The 19,656-nt window shown below is 38.9% G+C and overlaps 1 protein-coding gene across 6 annotated transcripts in view; it reads right to left on the reverse strand.

Annotated features, from left to right (window-relative positions):
- Schip1 (Schwannomin interacting protein 1) overlaps positions 1-19,656 on the reverse strand; it is a 90,623-nt gene that overhangs the window by 10,102 nt on the left and 60,865 nt on the right. For 3 of the 6 annotated variants that reach the window (XM_070089218.1, XM_070089219.1, XM_070089220.1), the window contains exons 2-6: positions 19,039-19,553; positions 17,312-17,423; positions 16,718-16,845; positions 15,745-15,963; positions 12,987-13,098 (exon numbers count right to left, since the gene is read on the reverse strand). In XM_070089218.1, the coding sequence (XP_069945319.1) occupies positions 12,987-13,098; positions 15,745-15,963; positions 16,718-16,845; positions 17,312-17,423; positions 19,039-19,479 (1,012 nt within the window). In that variant the 5' untranslated portion in view covers positions 19,480-19,553. The remainder of the gene's footprint in view (positions 1-12,986; positions 13,099-15,744; positions 15,964-16,717; positions 16,846-17,311; positions 17,424-19,038; positions 19,554-19,656) is intronic. The other 3 variants (XM_070089223.1, XM_070089221.1, XM_070089222.1) reach the window with 1 other exon arrangement.

The following is a 19,656-nucleotide window of genomic DNA, read 5'->3' on the forward strand; positions in this document are numbered from 1 at the left end:
TTCCCCATAAGAAATAATGTAAATACAATTAATCCGTTCCGGACACCCGGAAGTATTAAAACAAAAAATTTTTTTACATGAAATATACATGTAGTACATAAACAATACAATGGGAAATGATGAATGAAACATTAACAGCATAACACTTACCTTTATTGGAGATTCTTCTTAGTGTATGGGAGACTGGAGGAGGAGAGAGAGTGGATTGTTTATAGTTTGGAAGGGGAATCCCCTTCCAGCAACACCTCAGGTACCAATTGCTTTTCTGGGGTTGCTTGTCTTCTCTGTTTCTTAATGCCACTAGGACCACCTTGAGAGTCAATGGAGTCCTGTCTTGCAAAATAACTGTGGAGAGAGCTCTGTTTCTGGCATCTCTTTAACACTTCCCTAAAATGGCCCACATGTTGCCAATATGGCTTGCAACAACCTTGTTAGGGTGATGTTTCTCCATAAAGCTTTCCATCTTACCCCACATAGTAAAAATCTCTAATTTTTGAAGAAGGCACCTTCTTCCCTCTCTCTTCCTCCTCCTCTGCAGCAAGATTCTGAGCTGCGATGTGTTGCTCTTCCTGCTGAAGCTCTTGCAGCTCCTCAGTGGTGAGCTCTTTGTTGTGGTCTTCCACCAATTCTTCCACATCCTCCAAACTCACATCCAACCCCATGGAACTCCCCAGTGCCACAACTGATTTTACAACAGACATAGGCTCATTAAGGTCAGTCCCAAACCCTTCAAAATCCCTCTTGTCGACACAATCTGGCCACAATTTTCTCCAGGCAGAGTTCAAAGTCCTGGTAGTCACTCCCTCCCAAGGCATACCTATAAGGGTTATGCAATGGAGGATGCTGAAGTGTTCTCTCCAAAATTCCCTTAGGGTCAAGTGAGTGTCTGTGGTCACAGTCAAGCACCTGTGAAACATTGCTTCTGTGTAGAGTTTTTTAAAGTTTGCAATGACCTGCTGGTCCATGAGTTGGAGGAGAGGAGTGGTATTCGGGGGCAAGAACTTTACTGTGATGAACCCAAACTCCTCGAAAATTAGGTCATCCAAGTTTGGAGGATGAGCAGGTGCACTGTCCATTACTAGCAGGCACTTGAGATCCAATTTCTTTTCCAGGAGATACTCTTTCACACTAGGGCCAAACACTTCATTGAACCACTCAATGAAAATTTCCCTCGTGACCCATGCCTTATTATTAGATTTCCAAAACACACACAATTTACTCTTCATAACATTGTTTTTCCTGAACACTCTGGGATTTTCAGAATGGTACACTAGTAATGGCTTCACTTTGAAATCCCCACTAGCATTAGCACAGAACATTAGCTTCAGCCTGTCTTTCATAGGCTTATGTCCTGGCATTGTCTTTTCCTGTGTAATGAAGGTCCTCTTTGGCATTTTCTTCCAAAGGAGGCCTGTTTCGTCACAATTGAACACTTGTTTAGGTTTCAGTCCTTCAGCCTCTATGTACTCCTGGAATTCATGCACATATTTTTCAGCCACCTTGTGGTCCGAACTGGCAGCCTCACCATGCCTTACCACACTGTGTATGCCAGTACGGTTCTTAAATCTCTCAAACCAGCCTTTGCTGGTCTTAAATTCACTCACATCACCACTATTTGCAGGCAATTTCTTTACCAAGTCTTCATGCAACTGTCTAGCCTTTTAACAAATAATCGAGGTCATAAGAGTATCTCCTGCTAATTGTTTCTCATTTATCCACACCAACAATAACTTCTAAACCTCTTCCAGTACTGGTGATCTCATTTTTGTCAGCATAGTTACTCCCTTTGCAACAACAGCATCCTTGATTTCCTTTTTCTTGGCCACTATGGAACATAAGGTTGTGTAGGGTTTCTTATACATCCTGGACAGTTCGGCCACACTTGTACCACTTTCATATTGTTCAATGATGGTTTTCTTAAATTCAATCATATTTCTCACCTTCTTTACCACAGGCTTGGCACTAGGAGCTTTCTTTGGAGCCATGGTAGCTTATTTAGTACAGTGGTCCCTCAATAATCGTCCATAATCCGTTCCTGGAAGTGGGACTATTATCGAAATGGACGATTTTCGAATCAATTTTCCCCATAAGAAATAATGTAAATCCAATTAATTCATTCCAGACACCCAGAAGTATCAACAACAATTTTTTTTTTTACCTAAAAGATAGATTTACATGCACAAAAGAATGAACATTCAATTTATTTATTTTATTTTATTTATTTATTTAGAAATTTTAGCATACAAACAGAGGTACAAAAAATACAGGTAAGAGCAGCATGCCAAAGCCACTTATATGCATAGCATTACGGGCTGGCTTAAAATTAACTTAAGATTAACTAAGCAATGATGAAATCAGTGATAAGACATTATTGTAAACAGATAACTATAAAATACAAATGAGTATTACAAAGACAGGTCCTATGGTTGCATGCATTGCTGTTCATTCAGTAGAATGGAGTATTCTGTTAGCTAGTGTATTTAAAAAAATAACAAAGTTAGGTTTAACATTTGTGTGATATAATTGTGAGTAACATTTAGGATATACAATTTATATGGTTCAGTTATTCAGTATTTATTTGGTTTTGAGTGAGTAAGTGAACTTTGAGAAGAGACTTGAATTTATAAACAGGTAGTGTTTCTTTTATATTTACAGGTAATGAATTCCAGATTTTAAGGCCTTTTATGTGCATTGAGTTTTTGCATAGCGTATTATGGTCATGTGTTCTGTTGAGGTTGGCAAGGAGATGTTTGAGGGGAGGGTTAATATCAGAGTTAAGTGTTCTATGTATGTAATAAGTGCAATAATAAGTATGGATGTTTTGTATGGTGAGTAGGTTGAATGTTTTGAATATTGGTGGAGTGTGCTGCCTGTAGTGAGAATTTGTTATCATTCTAACTGCAGCCTTTTGTTGGGTAATTAGTGGTTTGAGATGGTTAGTTGTTGTTGAGCCCCATGCACAAATTCCATAGGTGAGATAGGTGTAAATAAGAGTGATAAAGGGCCAGGAGGGCTGACTGTGGAACATAGTACCGTATCTTCGATAGTATGCCTACAGTCTTGGAAATTTTCTTAGAAATTTGTTGTATATGTGTATGAAATTTGAGTCTATTATCGAGGTGGATTCCTAAGAATTTTCCCTGTTAGCTTTGTGATAGGTGATCCATTTATCGTTATGTTAAGAGGTACATCTGTAGCTCTGCTACCAAACTAAATGAAGTAGTTTTTGTCAATGTTTAGTGTAAGTTTGTTAGTCCTCATCCAGGTAGATATTTTCTGTAATTCGGTGTTTACAGTATTGGCTAGCGTGACTGAGCTCGGGTGAGAGAAGACGTATGTGGTGTCATCTGCAAAAAGTGTGGGTTTGAGTAATTGCGAAGCATTTGGTAGGTCATTTATGTATAGGAGAAAGAGAAGAGGGCCAAGGACACTTCCCTGTGGGACACCAACTGTAATTGGTTGTGCGGAAGAGCTTGCCCCATTTGCGTACACATATTGGCTTCTGTTGCTGAGGTAAGACTTGAGGGCACTCCCCTCTAATACCATAGTGTGACAATTTTACATGGAGCAAGTCATGGTCAACTGTATCAAAAGCTTTACGTAAGTCAATGAAGATCCCCAGTGGGACTTCTTTTTTCTCTATTGCAGTGTATATATGTTCTAGCATGTGTATAATAGCATCATTAGTATTTTTATTAGGCCTGAATCCAAATTGGCAGGGGTTGAGAATGTTATGGGAGATGAGGTAGGAGTGGATTCGTTTATGAATTAATTTTTCGAAGATTTTTGAGAGAGGGTGTAAATTGGATATTGGCCTATAGTTATTCAACTCTGTTTGGTCTCCTCCTTTATGGATCGGGGTGACCCTTGCTATTTTGAGAACTGTAGGGAAGGTGGAGGATTCAATGGATTTGTTAAAGAGTGTTGCAATGATTGGTGATAGTACTTGCGACGCTTTTTTGTATATAAAGGGTGGTAAGGTATTTAAATCTCCTGCCTTGTTTTTCAGTGCGTTGATAATAAGGGAGACTTCGTATGGGTTAGTCGGAGCTAGGAACAGTGTGTTCGGGTAGTTGCCAGTGAGGTAGTCATTTGGTGGGGTATCTGAGCTTGGGATATTATTGGCAAGGTTTTGACCTATAGTGGAGAAGAAATCATTGAGTCTGTTTGCTGTTTCTGTTGGTGGGAGTTGGGGTTCATCTGATTTTGCTAATTTTATTTCGCTATGTCGTGATATCTTTTTTGTTCCCAGAATTTCTGATAGGGTCTTCCAGGTCTTTTTTATATCACCTCGTAAGTTGGATAATCTGTTCTCATAATACAATTTTTTTGCCCTTCTTATCAGGCTGGTTAGGATTGACGAGTAACGTTTTGTTTGGTCTCTGGTTATGTGACCCATTCTGTACTGTTTTTCATATCGGTGTTTTGTATTTATGAATTTGAGAATGCTGGGTGTTAGCCAGGGACTGTTCAGTCTCTTAGCTGTCATCTGTTTAGTTTTTTTAGGGCAGTGCTTGTTATAAAGGTACTGGGTCTTTTTTAGAAAATTATTAAAACATTCGTCAATATCTGTATAGATTTCTAGCTCAGTGTGCCAGTCAATGTTTGTTACTGCTGTTGTGAAGTTATTAATGGCTGCCTCATTGTGAAGTCTGAAGGTGACTTTAGTAGTGTCTTGGGGTATTTTACCAAGAGTTGTTATGAGTAAAGTAGGGTAGTGGTCTGTGGTATTATCTGTAATTATGCCTGATTTTAAAGGGGATATGGTGTTGGTCCAGTAGGGAAACACTAGTCTCTGTAACTCTTGTAGGTTTTGTTACTGTTGGTAGCAACATGCAGTTACTCATTGTGTTTGTGAATTCAGTAACGTGTGGGTCCTGGTCTTGCAGGAGATTTATATTGAAGTCACCTGAGAGTAGTAAGTGATCTTTGTTCATGCGTGCATCAGTTATCATACTTCCTAGGTTTTGACTAAATTGGCTAATGTTTGATTGTGGAATTCTGTAGATGTTTATCACTGTGAGAGGTTTTTGTAGGTATTTGGATTTGAATTTAGCTATTATATATTCCCCATGTTCATCCCTTGTGCAAGTATTAGTGATACATTCTAGTTGGTCTGAGTAGTATATAGCTGTGCCACCCCCTTGTTGGTCTGGCCTACAGTTGTGTATGGCTGTGTAACCAGGAATGGCATAGACATCTGTAGTATCAGGCTTTAGCCAGGTTTCAGTTAGTGTAATAATGGACATATTGGCATGCAAGGAATTTAGTAATGCTAGGAGGTCATCATAATGCTTGCTTAAAGATCTGATATTGTAGTTAAGGATAGTTATGTTGTTGTTGGCTCTGAGAAGTGCCTTTGATTGTTCTGCTGTGTAGTAATTACAGTAACTGTTTGAATCATTTAAGTCATTAAATAAGAGGTTGGTATCAGGATCAATGCTTGTAATCATAAGATTTGTAGTGAATCCATGGTTAGAATTAAGTAAAAAATAAAGTAAATATTCTAAAGCTAAAAAAAATAGCACCTGAATTATTTAACAAATGTAAAAAATAATGAGCTAAGGTAGTTTTTTAAAGCTAAAATAAAGGAGACAATATAAAAGGGACTAAAATAATTTGTGGTGAACAAATAAAGTGATGATCAAATAATGGAGCTTGGGAATATGATAGTAGGTAGTACTTTAAAGGTAATTCTTTAAAGTTAGAATTATAATACAAAATTATAATATAAAAGGGACTAATATAAGTTGTGGTGAACAATAAAGTGGTAATCAAATAAATGAGCTTTGGAGTATAATGGCAAAATAGTGAACTTATTAACTTTAGCACCTGAGAATAGCACCTTGATTAGTTTAACAATTGCGAATATATGATCTAAGGTAGTTATATAGAGCTAAAATAAAGGACAAAAAATATATAAGGGATTACAATTGAGTAATGGTAAACAAGTTAAATGGACAGATGGTCACTATGAAATAATACTGGTTTAGGAGTAAGATCTGATTTGTAATATTAAATAAGTTGAGCAGTTTATTGCACAATAAAAAGTAAAAAAAAAAAAATGAGGTAGTTGGTACTAGCTAGCAAAAGAATCGTAGTGGCATACAGTGTGATAAGGCCTGTTCTGGAAGAAAATGCCAAACAGGACCTACAGTACTCAGGAGGACAAGGCACTCCCAGGACACAGTGTCTCATCAGTCATTGCTGCATCTTCAATAAAGGTAAGTGTCATTTATTCTTCATTTAGTAGAGTAGTACATGCACAATATATACAGTATTGTGCATGTACTACTCTACTATTGTGCATGTATCCTTCTCTTTGTGTGTAGGAAAATGTATATTTCTTGTGGTAAAATTTTTTTTTCATACTTTTGGGTGTCTTGCACGGATTAATTTGATTTCCATTATTTCTTATGGGGAAAATTCATTTGCATAACGATAATTTCGCATAACAATGAGCTCTCAGGAACGGATTAATATCGTTATGCGGGGGTCCACTGTACTACTCACCTTTCACTCTACATTAAAACTACAAATATTTTAAGGGAAGTAATGAATGTACTGTATATACATTTTATTGCTCTGGGGCGCTTTAAATGTCATAGTATATTACGTGTGAGTGGGGTGGCCTGGCTGGCTCCCATACCTCCCACAGCTTATGTCTTACAATAAATACATGTATTACTCGCCTCTCGCTCTACATTAAGACTATAAATATTTTAAGGTAAGTAATAAGTGTACTGTGTATGTATTTTATTTTTTATTGTTTTTAATGCCTAGTTCTATTGTTAACTTATTATATGTTAGTGTAAACTTGCTATCTGGCATTTATATGCATTTATAAATAGAAAAAATGGCGCTCTCTTTTCTGTTGATGTCCGCTTTCCAGTGGTAGCCTGGAACCTAACCTGCTGTATGAGTAGGGCCGTACAGTATCTATGTACAATCACAGTAAAAAAAATTAACAACTGTCAGGTGTGGTAGCCTGCACAGCTACCACACCTCCTGACTTCCTATAATAAATACTACTTATCTTTCACCCCACATCAAAACTACAAATATTTTAAGGTAAGTAATGAGTGTCCTGTATGTGCATTTTACTTATTTATTGTTTTTTTATGCCTAGTGCTACTGCTAATGTAATATATGCTAGTGTAAACACATTATCAGGCATTAATAGGCATTTTAAAGTGAAAAAAGGGTGATTTGCTTCATTGTGGTAGCCTGGAACCTAACCCGCCGTGTGAGCAAGGCCCTCCTGTAATGGTGTATAAAGGAGGGGTGAAGATGTTACAGTTTGGAGGATCATCTGAACTGTGATGTTAGCTCACTTCTGGCAAGACAGTGATAGAGTGAATGATAGTGAACATTACCTATTTTTTCTGGGTCACCCTACTTTGGTGGAAGACAGCCAATGTGTTTAAAAATCTGGGTCCGTTAAATTACAAAAATGGGATGAGAAGACAGTCCATCATGTGATTTTTTTTCCAAAGCAAAATTCTCTCTCCTCATTAGGAAGGCATCTCTAAAACTGAAGTGATCATCAATGTTCCTGGTATTATTCTGTAGCTAAAGGAAGCAATAAGATGAAACATTCAGTAGTTAACAAAAATTACTGTCTCCTGAAATTCTGTATATTGCATTTACCATCATATTTGATGTGCTTATTACCAAAAGTGATATAATCCAACTAGTCATTAAGTTTTATAAGTAGTAGGTTGGTAGACAGCAACCACCCAGGGAAGTACTACCATCCTGCCAGATGACTGTGAAACAGAAACCTGTAACTGTTTTGCATAATGGTAGGATTGCTGGTTTCTTTTTCTGTTTCATAAACACGCTAGATAACAGGGATATCTTGCTACTCCTACTTACACTTTGGTCACACTTCACAGACACGCACATGCATATATATATATATATATACATACATTATAGGTAGTAGGTTGGTAGACAGCAACCGCCCAGGGAGGTACTACCGTCCTGCCAAGTGAGTGTAAAACGAAAGCCTGTAATTGTTTTACATGATGGTAGGATTGCTGGTGTCCTTTTTTCTGTCTCATGAACATGCAAGATTTCAGGTACGTCTTGCTACTTCTACTTACACTTAGGTCACACTACACATACATGTACAGGCACATATATACACACCCCTCTGGGTTTTCTTCTATTTTCTTTCTGGTTCTTATTCTTGTTTATTTCCTCTTATCTCCATGGGGAAGTGGAACAGAATTCTTCCTCCGTAAGCCATGCGTGTTGTAAGAGGCGACTAAAATGCCGGGAGCAAGGGGCTAGTAACCTCTTCTCCTGTATATATTACTAAATGTAAAAGGAGAAACTTTCGTTTTTCCTTTTGGGCCACCCCGCCTTGGTGGGATACAGCCGGTGTGTTGAAAGAAGAAGATATACATACATCTAGGTTTTTCTCCTTTTTCTAAATAGCTCTTGTTCCTCTTTATTTCTTCTATTGTCCATGGGGAAGTGGAAAAGAATCTTTCCTCTGTAAGCCATGCGTGTCGTATGAGGCGACTAAAATGCCGGGAGCAATGGGCTAGTAACCCCTTCTCCTGTAGACATTTACTAAAAAAGAGAAGAAGAAAAACTTTATCAAACTGGGATGCTTAAACGTGCGTGGATGTAGTGCAGATGACAAGAAACAGATGATTGCTGATGTTATGAATGAAAAGAAGTTGGATGTCCTGGCCCTAAGCGAAACAAAGCTGAAGGGGGTAGGGGAGTTTCGGTGGGGGGAAATAAATGGGATTAAATCTGGAGTATCTGAGAGAGTTAGAGCAAAGGAAGGGGTAGCAGTAATGTTGAATGATCAGTTATGGAAGGAGAAAAGAGAATATGAATGTGTAAATTCAAGAATTATGTGGATTAAAGTAAAGGTTGGATGCGAGAAGTGGGTCATAATAAGCGTGTATGCACCTGGAGAAGAGAGGAATGCAGAGGAGAGAGAGAGATTTTGGGAGATGTTAAGTGAATGTATAGGAGCCTTTGAACCAAGTGAGAGAGTAATTGTGGTAGGGGACCTGAATGCTAAAGTAGGAGAAACTTTTAGAGAGGGTGTGGTAGGTAAGTTTGGGGTGCCAGGTGTAAATGATAATGGGAGCCCTTTGATTGAACTTTGTATAGAAAGGGGTTTAGTTATAGGTAATACATATTTTAAGAAAAAGAGGATAAATAAGTATACAAGATATGATGTAGGGCGAAATGACAGTAGTTTGTTGGATTATGTATTGGTAGATAAAAGACTGTTGAGTAGACTTCAGGATGTACATGTTTATAGAGGGGCCACAGATATATCAGATCACTTTCTAGTTGTAGCTACACTGAGAGTAAAAGGTAGATGGGATACAAGGAGAATAGAAGCATCAGGGAAGAGAGAGGTGAAGGTTTATAAACTAAAAGAGGAGGCAGTTAGGGTAAGATATAAACAGCTATTGGAGGATAGATGGGCTAATGAGAGCATAGGCAATGGGGTCGAAGAGGTATGGGGTAGGTTTAAAAATGTAGTGTCAGAGTGTTCAGCAGAAGTTTGTGGTTACAGGAAAGTGGGTGTGGGAGGGAAGAGGAGCGATTGGTGGAATGATGATGTGAAGAGAGTAGTAAGGGAGAAAAAGTTAGCATATGAGAAGTTTTTACAAAGTAGAAGTGATGCAAGGAGGGAAGAGTATATGGAGAAAAAGAGAGAGGTTAAGAGAGTGGTGAAGCAATGTAAAAAGAGAGCAAATGAGAGAGTGGGTGAGATGTTATCAACAAATTTTGTTGAAAATAAGAAAAAGTTTTGGAGTGAGATTAACAAGTTAAAAATAAGAGAGGAGAGTTATTAAATGGAGAGTTAGAGGTATTGGGAAGATGAAGGGAATATTTTGAGGAATTGTTAAATGTTGATGAAGATAGGGAAGCTGTCATTTCGTGTATAGGGCAAGGAGGAATAACATCTTGTAGGAGTGAGGAAGAGCCAGTTGTGAGTGTGGGGGAAGTTCGTGAGGCAGTAGGTAAAATGAAAGGGGGTAAGGCAGCCGGGATTGATGGGATAAAGATAGAAATGTTAAAAGCAGGTGGGGATATAGTTTTGGAGTGGTTGGTGCAATTATTTAATAAATGTATGGAAGAGGGTAAGGTACCTAGGGATTGGCAGAGAGTATGCATAGTTCCTTTGTATAAAGGCAAAGGGGATAAAAGAGAGTGCAAAAATTATAGGGGGATAAGTCTGTTGAGTATACCTGGCAAAGTGTATGGTAGAGTTATTATTGAAAGAATTTAGAGTAAGACGGAGAATAGGATAGCAGATGAACAAGGAGGCTTTAGGAAAGGTAGCGGGTGTGTGGACAAGGTGTTTACAGTGAAACATATAAGTGAACAGTATTTAGATAAGGCAAAATAAGTCTTTGTGGCATTTATGGATTTGGAAAAGGCATATGACAGGGTGGATAGGGGGGCAATGTGGCAGATGTTGCAGGTGTATGGTGTAGGAGGTAGGTTACTGAAAGCAGTGAAGAGTTTTTACGAGGATAGTGAGGCTCAAGTTAGAGTATGTAGGAAAGAGGGAAATTATTTCCCAGTAAAAGTAGGCCTTAGACAAGGATGTGTGATGTCACCGTGGTTGTTTAATATATTTATAGATGGGGTTGTAAGAGAAGTAAATGCGAGGGTCTTGGCAAGAGGCATGGAGTTAAAAGATAAAGAATCACACATAAAGTGGGAGTTGACACAGTTGCTCTTTGCTGATGACACTGCTCTTGGGAGATTCTGAAGAGAAGTTGCAGAGATTGGTGGATGAATTTGGTAGAGTGTGCAAAAGAAGAAAACTGAAAGTGAATACAGGAAAGAGTAAGGTTATGAGGATAACAAAAAGATTAGGTGATGAAAGATTGGATATCAGATTGGAGGGAGAGAGTATGGAGGAGGTGAATGTATTCAGATATTTGGGAGTGGACGTGTCAGCGGATGGGTCTATGAAAGATGAGGTGAATCATAGAATTGATGAGGGGAAAAGGGTGAGTGGCGCACTTAGGAGTCTGTGGAGACAAAGAACTTTGTCCTTGGAGGCAAAGAGGGGAATGTATGAGAGTATAGTTTTACCAACGCTCTTATATGGGTGTGAAGCATGGGTGATGAATGTTGCAGCGAGGAGAAGGCTGGAGGCAGTGGAGATGTCATGTCTGAGAGCAATGTGTGGTGTGAATATAATGCAGAGAATTCGTTGTTTGGAAGTTAGGAGGAGGTGCGGGATTACCAAAACTGGTGTCCAGAGGGCTGAGGAAGGGTTGTTGAGGTGGTTCGGACATGTGGAGAGAATGGAGCGAAACAGAATAACTTCAAGAGTGTATCAGTCTGTAGTGGAAGGAAGGCGGGGTAGGGGTCGGCCTAGGAAAGGTTCGAGGGAGGGGGTAAAGGAGGTTTTGTGTGTGAGGGGCTTGGACTTCCAGCAGGCATGCGTGAGCGTGTTTGATAGGAGTGAATGGAGACAAATGGTTTTTAATACTTGACGTGCTGTTGGAGTGTGAGCAAAGTAACATTTATGAAGGGGTTCAGGGAAACCGGCAGGCCGGACTTGAGTCCTGGAGATGGGAAGTACAGTGCCTGCACTCTGAAGGAGGGGTGTTAATGTTGCAGTTTAAAAACTGTAGTGTAAAGCACCCTTCTGGCAAGACAGTGATGGAGTGAATGATGGTGAAAGTTTTTCTTTTTCGGGCCACCCTGCCTTGGTGAGAATCGGCCAGTGTGATAATAAAAAATAATAAAAAAAGGACCCGAGGGGGAAGTCCTTTCCCCGGGTTTCTTCCCTTTTTTTAATGCCACTTTTGGGGCCAGCTTGAGGGGTCACTGAACCTCTGTCGCACAACATATTTTGTCCAAAAGGCCCGTACTTCCCCTCTTTTTAATTCCCGTTGTTTACAAATTGTCAGGGAAAGGCTGGGGGCCCCGCCGAAACCTTAGTGATTTTTAAAAAAAGGGTTTTCACTTTAAGCCAATTGCACACATTTTTTTAAACTTTTAAGAGGGGGAACTTCTTCACTTTTCTCTATCCTCCTCCGCATTTCAGGGGTGGCTTTCCCCTTTTTGTTGAAGATGATCTAAAGGAAACCAATCAGTGGATTCTTTATTGTCCCCCTCCACAACTCTTCCACATCCTCCCCCCTAACCTCCCAACCCAAGGGTTTCCCTCCAATGGGGTTCCCCAACTGGCATAGGGCCCAGGGTTTGCCCCCAAACCTTTTAAAATCCCCCTTTTTTTACACATTCCCGGCCACAGTTTTTTCCCGCCAAGGGGCAAGGGCCCCTTTGTTACTTCCTTCCCCAAAAAAATTATATAATGACAAATTGAGGATTAAAAGGGTTTTTCCCAAAAAACTTAGAGTCAATTGAGTTTTTGAGGTCACCAAAGCACCTTTTAAAATAGCTTTTTTGGGGTTTTCTTTAAATTTGAATGACCCCTTTTGGGCCATTGGGGTTTAGGGGAGGGGCAGGAGGCAAAAACTTTACCCCCAAAGAAGCCTATGTCCGAGAAAGTCGCCCCTTCTAAGTCTGAAGGATGAAAAGGGGCATTTCCCCCTACCAGGAGGCATTTAAGGGGCCAATTTATTTTCCAGGAGGGAACCCCCGGGGGGGAAATGGGGGTAACCAGTCAAGAAAAAAGTCCCCAGTGACCCATGCCTTTTTGTTTGCCCCCCACAGCACACAAAAATTAGCCTTGGGGGACATTGGGAGTTTTAGAGTGATACACCAATAAAGGGTTTTACTTTGGAATGCCAACGTTGGTTGAGGGTCCACTGTACTTAATAAATAGAATAAATCCCTCTAATATACATTATTTAAGTATGCATACTAGTCAGAGCGCCCATCGTAAGTCTGAGTCATTGGTAAACGAGTACGTTGCTAAGTGAAGAGAGGTTGTACATAACTTTTATACAGGAATGTTGGAATGCAACTCTTAAAATATGAAAAAAAGCAGTTTGCAACATAAAACTTACTTTCAATTTGTGTATGAAGGTCGTTCACAATTACTTGAAGCTGCGCAACATTCATGTCAGTTAGAATTTGACGGCTGATTCGCCTCTTACTGTCTGGGAATGGAACACCAATCTGCAAGAAATCACTCTTAATTGTATTATCTGATGAAATTAAATTAAAAATAAATTTAAATTCGTACGTACTCTCTGTATTACTCTATTATTTTTCTCAATGAATGGCAAACCTTCTTCAATAATTTAAACAAAAATGTTAAAAGTACAATAAATGTAGTAGGGTCTCCATGGGAAAGTGGAACAGAATTCTTCCTCCGTAAGCCATGCGTGTTGTAAGAGGCAACTAAAATGCCGGGAGCAAGGGGCTAGTAACCCCTTCTCCTGTACAGATTACTAAATTTAAAAAGAGAAGCTTTTGTTTTTCTTTTTGGGCCACCCTGTCTCGGTGGGATACGGTCGGTTTGTTGAAAAAAAAAAAAAGTATGGAGTAGGTGACTGGTTACTAAAAGCAGTAAAAATTTTTTTTTATACAGAGTGAGGCCAAAGTCCCAATACGACTCGGTGCTCAGTGAGCCGTTACCCAGACTAAGGGTCAACAGTCATCTCAAAAATGTCTGATATTATCCTAACACCACAAAACCGTGAAAAGGCAATAAATGACATGCCCATGAACTCTGCCCCAGGCCCAGACTCATGGAACTCTGTGTTCATCAAGAACTGCAAGAAGCCCCTGTCATGAGCTTTCAGCATTCTATGGAGAGGAAACATGGACACAGGGGTCATCCCAAACTCACTAAAAACAAAAGACACAGCCCCACTCTACAAAGGTGGCAGTAAAGCAATTGTAAAGAACTACAGACTGATAGCACTACCATCCCATATCATAAAAATCTTTGAAAGGGTTCTAAGAAACAAGATCGCCAACCACCTAGATACCCATCATTTACACAACCCAGGGCAACATGGGTTTAGAGCGGGTCACTCCTGCCTGTCCCAGTTACTGGACCATTATGACAAGGTCCTGGATGTTATAGAGGATAAAGAAAATGCAGATGTAGTATACAGACTTTGCAAATGCCTTCGACAAGTATGACCACGGTGTAATAGTGCACAAAATGCATGATAAAGGAATAACAGGAAAAGTTTGTAGCTGGATCTATAACTTCCTAACAAATAGAACACAAAGAGTAATAGTAAACAGAGTAAAGTCCAAGGCAGATATGGTGAAAAGCTCTGTTCCACAAGGCACAGTACTTGCTTCCATCCTATTCCTCATCCTCATATCTGACATAGACAGAGATGTGAGCCACTGCTCTGTGTCTTCCTTTGCGGATGACACCCTAACTGCCATGATACTGTCCTCCATCAAAGACACTGCAAGACTCCAAGTGGACATCAACCAAATCTTCAAATGGGCCACTCAAAACAATATGAAGTTCAATGAAGAGAAATTTCAACTACTCGGATATGGAAAACTTGAGGAAATTAAAACTGCATCAGGGTATACAACAAATTCTAACCATACAATAGAGTAAAAAAGTTATGTAAAGGACTGGGAGTGATAATGTCAAAGGATCTCACCTTCAAAGACCACCAACAATGTATCTACCACATCTGCTAGAAAAATGATGGGATGGATAATGAGAACCTTCAAAACTACAGACGCGAAGCCCACGATGATTCTTTTTAAATCGCTTGTTTTCTCTAGGCTGGAATACTGCTGTACACTAACTGCCCCCTTTCAAGGCAGGCAAAATTGCTGACCTGGAGAGTGTACAAAGAACTTTCATGGGACACATAAGTACGATAAGGCACCTAAATTAAATTACTGGGAATGGTTGAAGTCCCTTGATTTGTATTCCTTAGAACACAGGTGAGAGAGATACACGGTAATATACGCTTGGAAAATCCTAGAGGGATTAGCGCCAAACATGCGCACGAAAAACACTCCCTATGAAAGCAAAAGTCTCAGCAGGAGATGCAACATTTTCCCGATGAAAAGCAGGGGCGCCATGAGTGCACCGAGATACAACACATTAAGTGTCAGGGGCCCCAAGACTGTTCAACTGCCTCACAGCATACATAAGGGGGATTACCAATAGACCCCTCGCTGTGTTCAAGAAGGCACTGGACAAGCACCTAAAGTCAGTACCTGACCAGCCGGACTGTGGTTCATACATCAGTTTGCATGCAGCCAGCAGTAACAGCCTGGTTAATTAGCCCCTGATCCACCACGAGGCCTGGTCTCAGACCGGGCCACGGGGGAGCTGACCCCTGAAACCCTCTCCAGGTATACTCCAGGTAAGGTATGTAGGAGAGAGGGAAAAATACTTTTCAAAAAAAATAGATCTTGGGCAGGGATGCACGATGTCACCTAGATTGTTTAACATAGTTATAATGGTTGTGTAAACAAATTCTAGGGTGTCTGGGCATTTACTTTGTCATTTTGTAGTACATTCTGTCAGAAGATACATACAGACACCTACAGTGAGGCCATGTAGTGCTGATTATTAGGGCTTCAAGCTTTAATATGCTATTATAAAATTAACCTGATCATAATAAACAACTGCTTTATATAATCCAATTCCTGATACAAAGCAATTGAACGTAAGTTCATTATGTTAGACTGCTTTGATTTCATCAAAGCACTAGTGAAGACTGAAGAATGCAATATAAGAATCATTCCTTACAATTAGACAAATAAATCTTTAGACAAAAACATAAAAGACAGACAGGTGAGTAAACAGAATGATAACTAACTTACCTTATTGAAGCTTGCCCTAACAATATCTGCAATTGGGCTCTTTTTCTTGCTTTGTTTTTCAATTTCCATTTGCATCCTCGCCATCTCTTTTGCCTGAGCCAGGGCCAGCCGAGCCTCTGCCTGCAGCTGTGCTTGGCGGGCAAAGAAGTCGACCTCCTTGTCCCGCACATCAGGCTCAGAATGAGCTGTACGAGTCCTCAGGGGCTGAGGTGTTGATGTCTGAAAAGAAGCAGCAGAATTAATAAGTATTTGTATATTTATTTAAACATCTGCATTGCGGTATTTATAACATGGGTGACCTTAAGAGCTCCAGCAGCAAACTGTAAATGCACTCCTCACACCCTAAATGCAAACCAAACTTGTAGAACATTTTTAAAAAATTATTATTATTTTTATTTTTATGATAATCACATACGGTACACCCAAAGTAGCTCAGCATCAATGGTTATCATTCCTACATCAACTGGTACATATGAACTATCAAACAGGAACAAAGGAAACATTTAAGTGATTGTCAATTTCCCATCAAGACAGCTCTTAAGATATTTTGATGAACATTGTCATTATTACAGAACAATATTACAATTATACATTTAAGTGTGAAAAATTATACTTAAATTATATTTTTACTTCAACAACTGAAGATCTGCAACAATACATGAAACAAACAGAAATAATTATTGAATAATACCTCACTATCTCTTGGTGTATGCAGTATAATGCATGTTATACCTCTGGTATTTAATGAAGAAAATTGAGTGTGTGCAAGTGTGTGTGTTATGAACTATGTGATCACTTGGGACTTGAGGAAATAAAAATGAAAGGAAAACATGTGTAAGAACACCCAGGGTAAATTTACTCAATGTGGCCATGACAAAAAAGCCTCAAGGTCTTGCTATCTAAACATTTCTCCCAAGAGTGCTCTGCTACCCCTTACACCCTTGTAAGACTTTCATCATGCATTTCACGTTACCTTACTGTTCCCAGATGAGATGACATGATCTGTGTCAACTTCTCGATCTTGTGTACTCTCTGTGTCTGAGCACTGACTCTCACAGTCACTTGCAGTTTCATTCATAAAACATATCTGTAGATTCATACCTGTACAAAATAAAAAAAAAATACATGAAAAGGAAGTACTGAACTGTCAAACTTCTGAAGAAATTACATAAATCTATGTGATAATATAAAAAATTATATCACAGGAAAAATTTGCATCTCTAGCAAACTATACTCCAATACAGGTGTCTAGTTTAAGATATTTTGAGTCTTATGTACATATTTTAAAAGAAAATGAAATATAGTTACAACTAATTAGAAAAAATAGTTTCAGATAAAGGAGTTACTAAATAATGCAATATAATTTGAGGAGAAAAGGCAGTTCATACATTTCACTAATATTAAGCTCATTACAGAAAGAGTATTAAAAATAATTTACAGTACATTTTCATTAACTTTAATAATACAATATTTAACAGTTCTTTATTAATGTATGCAAGAACTGACAGTATCACAAGTGCCAGATGGTATTTTCATTGACTACAATCCATGTAAAGACAGTACATACCACTTTGAAGGCGAGAGTGCAGCGATGGTTTGCGATGGGGTCGTTCCATAACCTGGTCATCGTCAATACCCATAGCCAGCTTGCGCCGAATCTCTTCCCGGTCATTGCGACGCTGCAAGGAAATGCATGAATCAACACACGAGAATTATCAGTGATGCATATTACCTCGGTACCTCTTGCATACATGAACAGTAGTATGACTGAAAAGGTGCAGCATTTACCTTAAAAATATTTTAACAATGCAACTGAATCTACAAACAGTAAACTGCTCATCAACCACCCACTTAAGAATGAGAAGGTTTTTTGGAGCATATGAAGTGTTCCCGGTGTAAACTCCACATGTTGAAATTAAAAAAAAAAAGGTGAAGAGCTGCAGATGGAGATTGTGTGTGTAAATCCTGCACTCCCACTGATCACAAGCTAAGCTGAAGGGCCTGTCCCTGAGTGTTGGCTGTTTGTGGAACTTTCTACTTGAGCCATGTGTGAGCTACTAAGGATGGGAATGTCATCAACACTGAGGCAAATTTACCTTTAATCTTGCTGCCACTAGATGAAGACAAACAAAATGAAATAGAATGAAGCAAGAATGCATTTTTTGGGGAAGTGGACAAGAATTCTTCCTCCATAAGCTGTGTGTGTCGTAAGAGGCGACTAAAATACTGGGACCAAGGTGCTAGTAACCCCTTCTCCCGTAAAATTGCTAAATTTAAAAAGAAAAACTTTTTTCTTTTTAGGCCACCATGCCTTGGTGGGAGGTAGCCAGTTCGTTAAAAAAAAAAAATATTTCTGGCTAGAAATAATTTATATAATACTTTATATAATAATTACATAATTAAATTATTTCTGATCTTTTACAATAAACTCTTGCCAGAAAAGTGCTATAGAGTATTATATTCTTTTACTATCAAATATGCAGTGGCTATTTTGCTAGCTAACAGCACATGATGATGTAGAGAATTCACTTTCAGAAACTTCTCTGATTTATTAAGATAATCCTTCTGTGATGGTGCAAGTCCAATATTATGCTATGTTCTGTGTAGAAATACTGAAGATTTATGTTGTAATCAATGTTAACACTGTCTTCACAAAGCAATAAAGTAAGATGTAAAATGGATCTGGGCTATATATTCTCCTGTAGAAAGCACAAGCATTGACATTAACTTGGACAGTGCAGTTTTTTAAGATATACATACACAGGTGATAATACATGGCATACATGTTTTACCATGGTGATGCCACAGCAGCCACTATAATGTCTGATGAATTTCTGATAAAACCCTTTACTTCAAATACCTATTCATATTTACCATAATTTGGTTGGTCTGACTTTAAAAGAATATGTCATGTATAGACTGAAGATGTACAATTACAATTAAAGACACTGAAAGAATGAGAAAACACGCAGGTAAATTCCAAAAAACTGAAATAAGAATCTCATTACGTGTATACCATGACAGTAATGAACTGTGTGTGAAATACAGAGGATTGACTCACCTAAGTCTGTATAGTGCTGAACTTGCAATTGCAAGAAATGACATTGAGTCTGTACAACTCTGGATTTGCAACTGCAAGAAGTGCTGCTGAGTCTAGCCAATTCTGGACTTGAAATTACAAGAGCCACTACTGAGTGTACGGTTCTGATAGTTCTATGCTACAATGTATGCAGTACAGTATCTATTAAACAACATAAACTGACACAGCACAGTATCAAGTTTCTAAAATTTTACCCTTGCTGGATGATTGTAAAATGTATCTTCTGGCCGCTCTTCAGAGTCCTCCAACGTAATCACACGAATAAATCTCTCTACAATATCTTCCTCGTCAACACTGTTACTGCTTACATATGGCAGCCAGTGTTTTTTATTGTTAATAAGGACAGGCCACTTGAGCTGCTCGAGCAGGGTAGGAGGTGGAGCTTTAGGGTTTGATGCAGGTGCTTTTTGATTTCCAGATACATCACTATTGTCACTCCACAATAACTTGGAAAAACGGTCTGACCGACTCTTAAGAGAACTGAAAACTTGAGTTGACATTTTTGTAGTTTGCGACTTTATAGAGTCTAGGCTCACTGACGAAAGACTCAAACTGGCTGGGAGTAGTGATAAAGATTGAGAGGGAATAGTTTCATCATCCCGAGTCATCAGAGACTTCATATAATTTCCAAACATGTCGCCCAAGTCCAAGCTTCAATGTACAGTGCAGTAATGAGCTTATATTATTTTTATCACTGTAGTATAGTCTACTGTAATAATTAGACAGAAAAAATGAGGAATTAATAAGATAAATGCAGAATAGAACTAGACTTCTAAGGTAATCATGAAGCCATTTTTCTTTAAGATGCTGTA

The sequence above is a fragment of the Cherax quadricarinatus genome, chromosome 27 (genome assembly GCF_038502225.1).
Source record: "Cherax quadricarinatus isolate ZL_2023a chromosome 27, ASM3850222v1, whole genome shotgun sequence".
NCBI lineage: Eukaryota > Metazoa > Arthropoda > Malacostraca > Decapoda > Parastacidae > Cherax > Cherax quadricarinatus.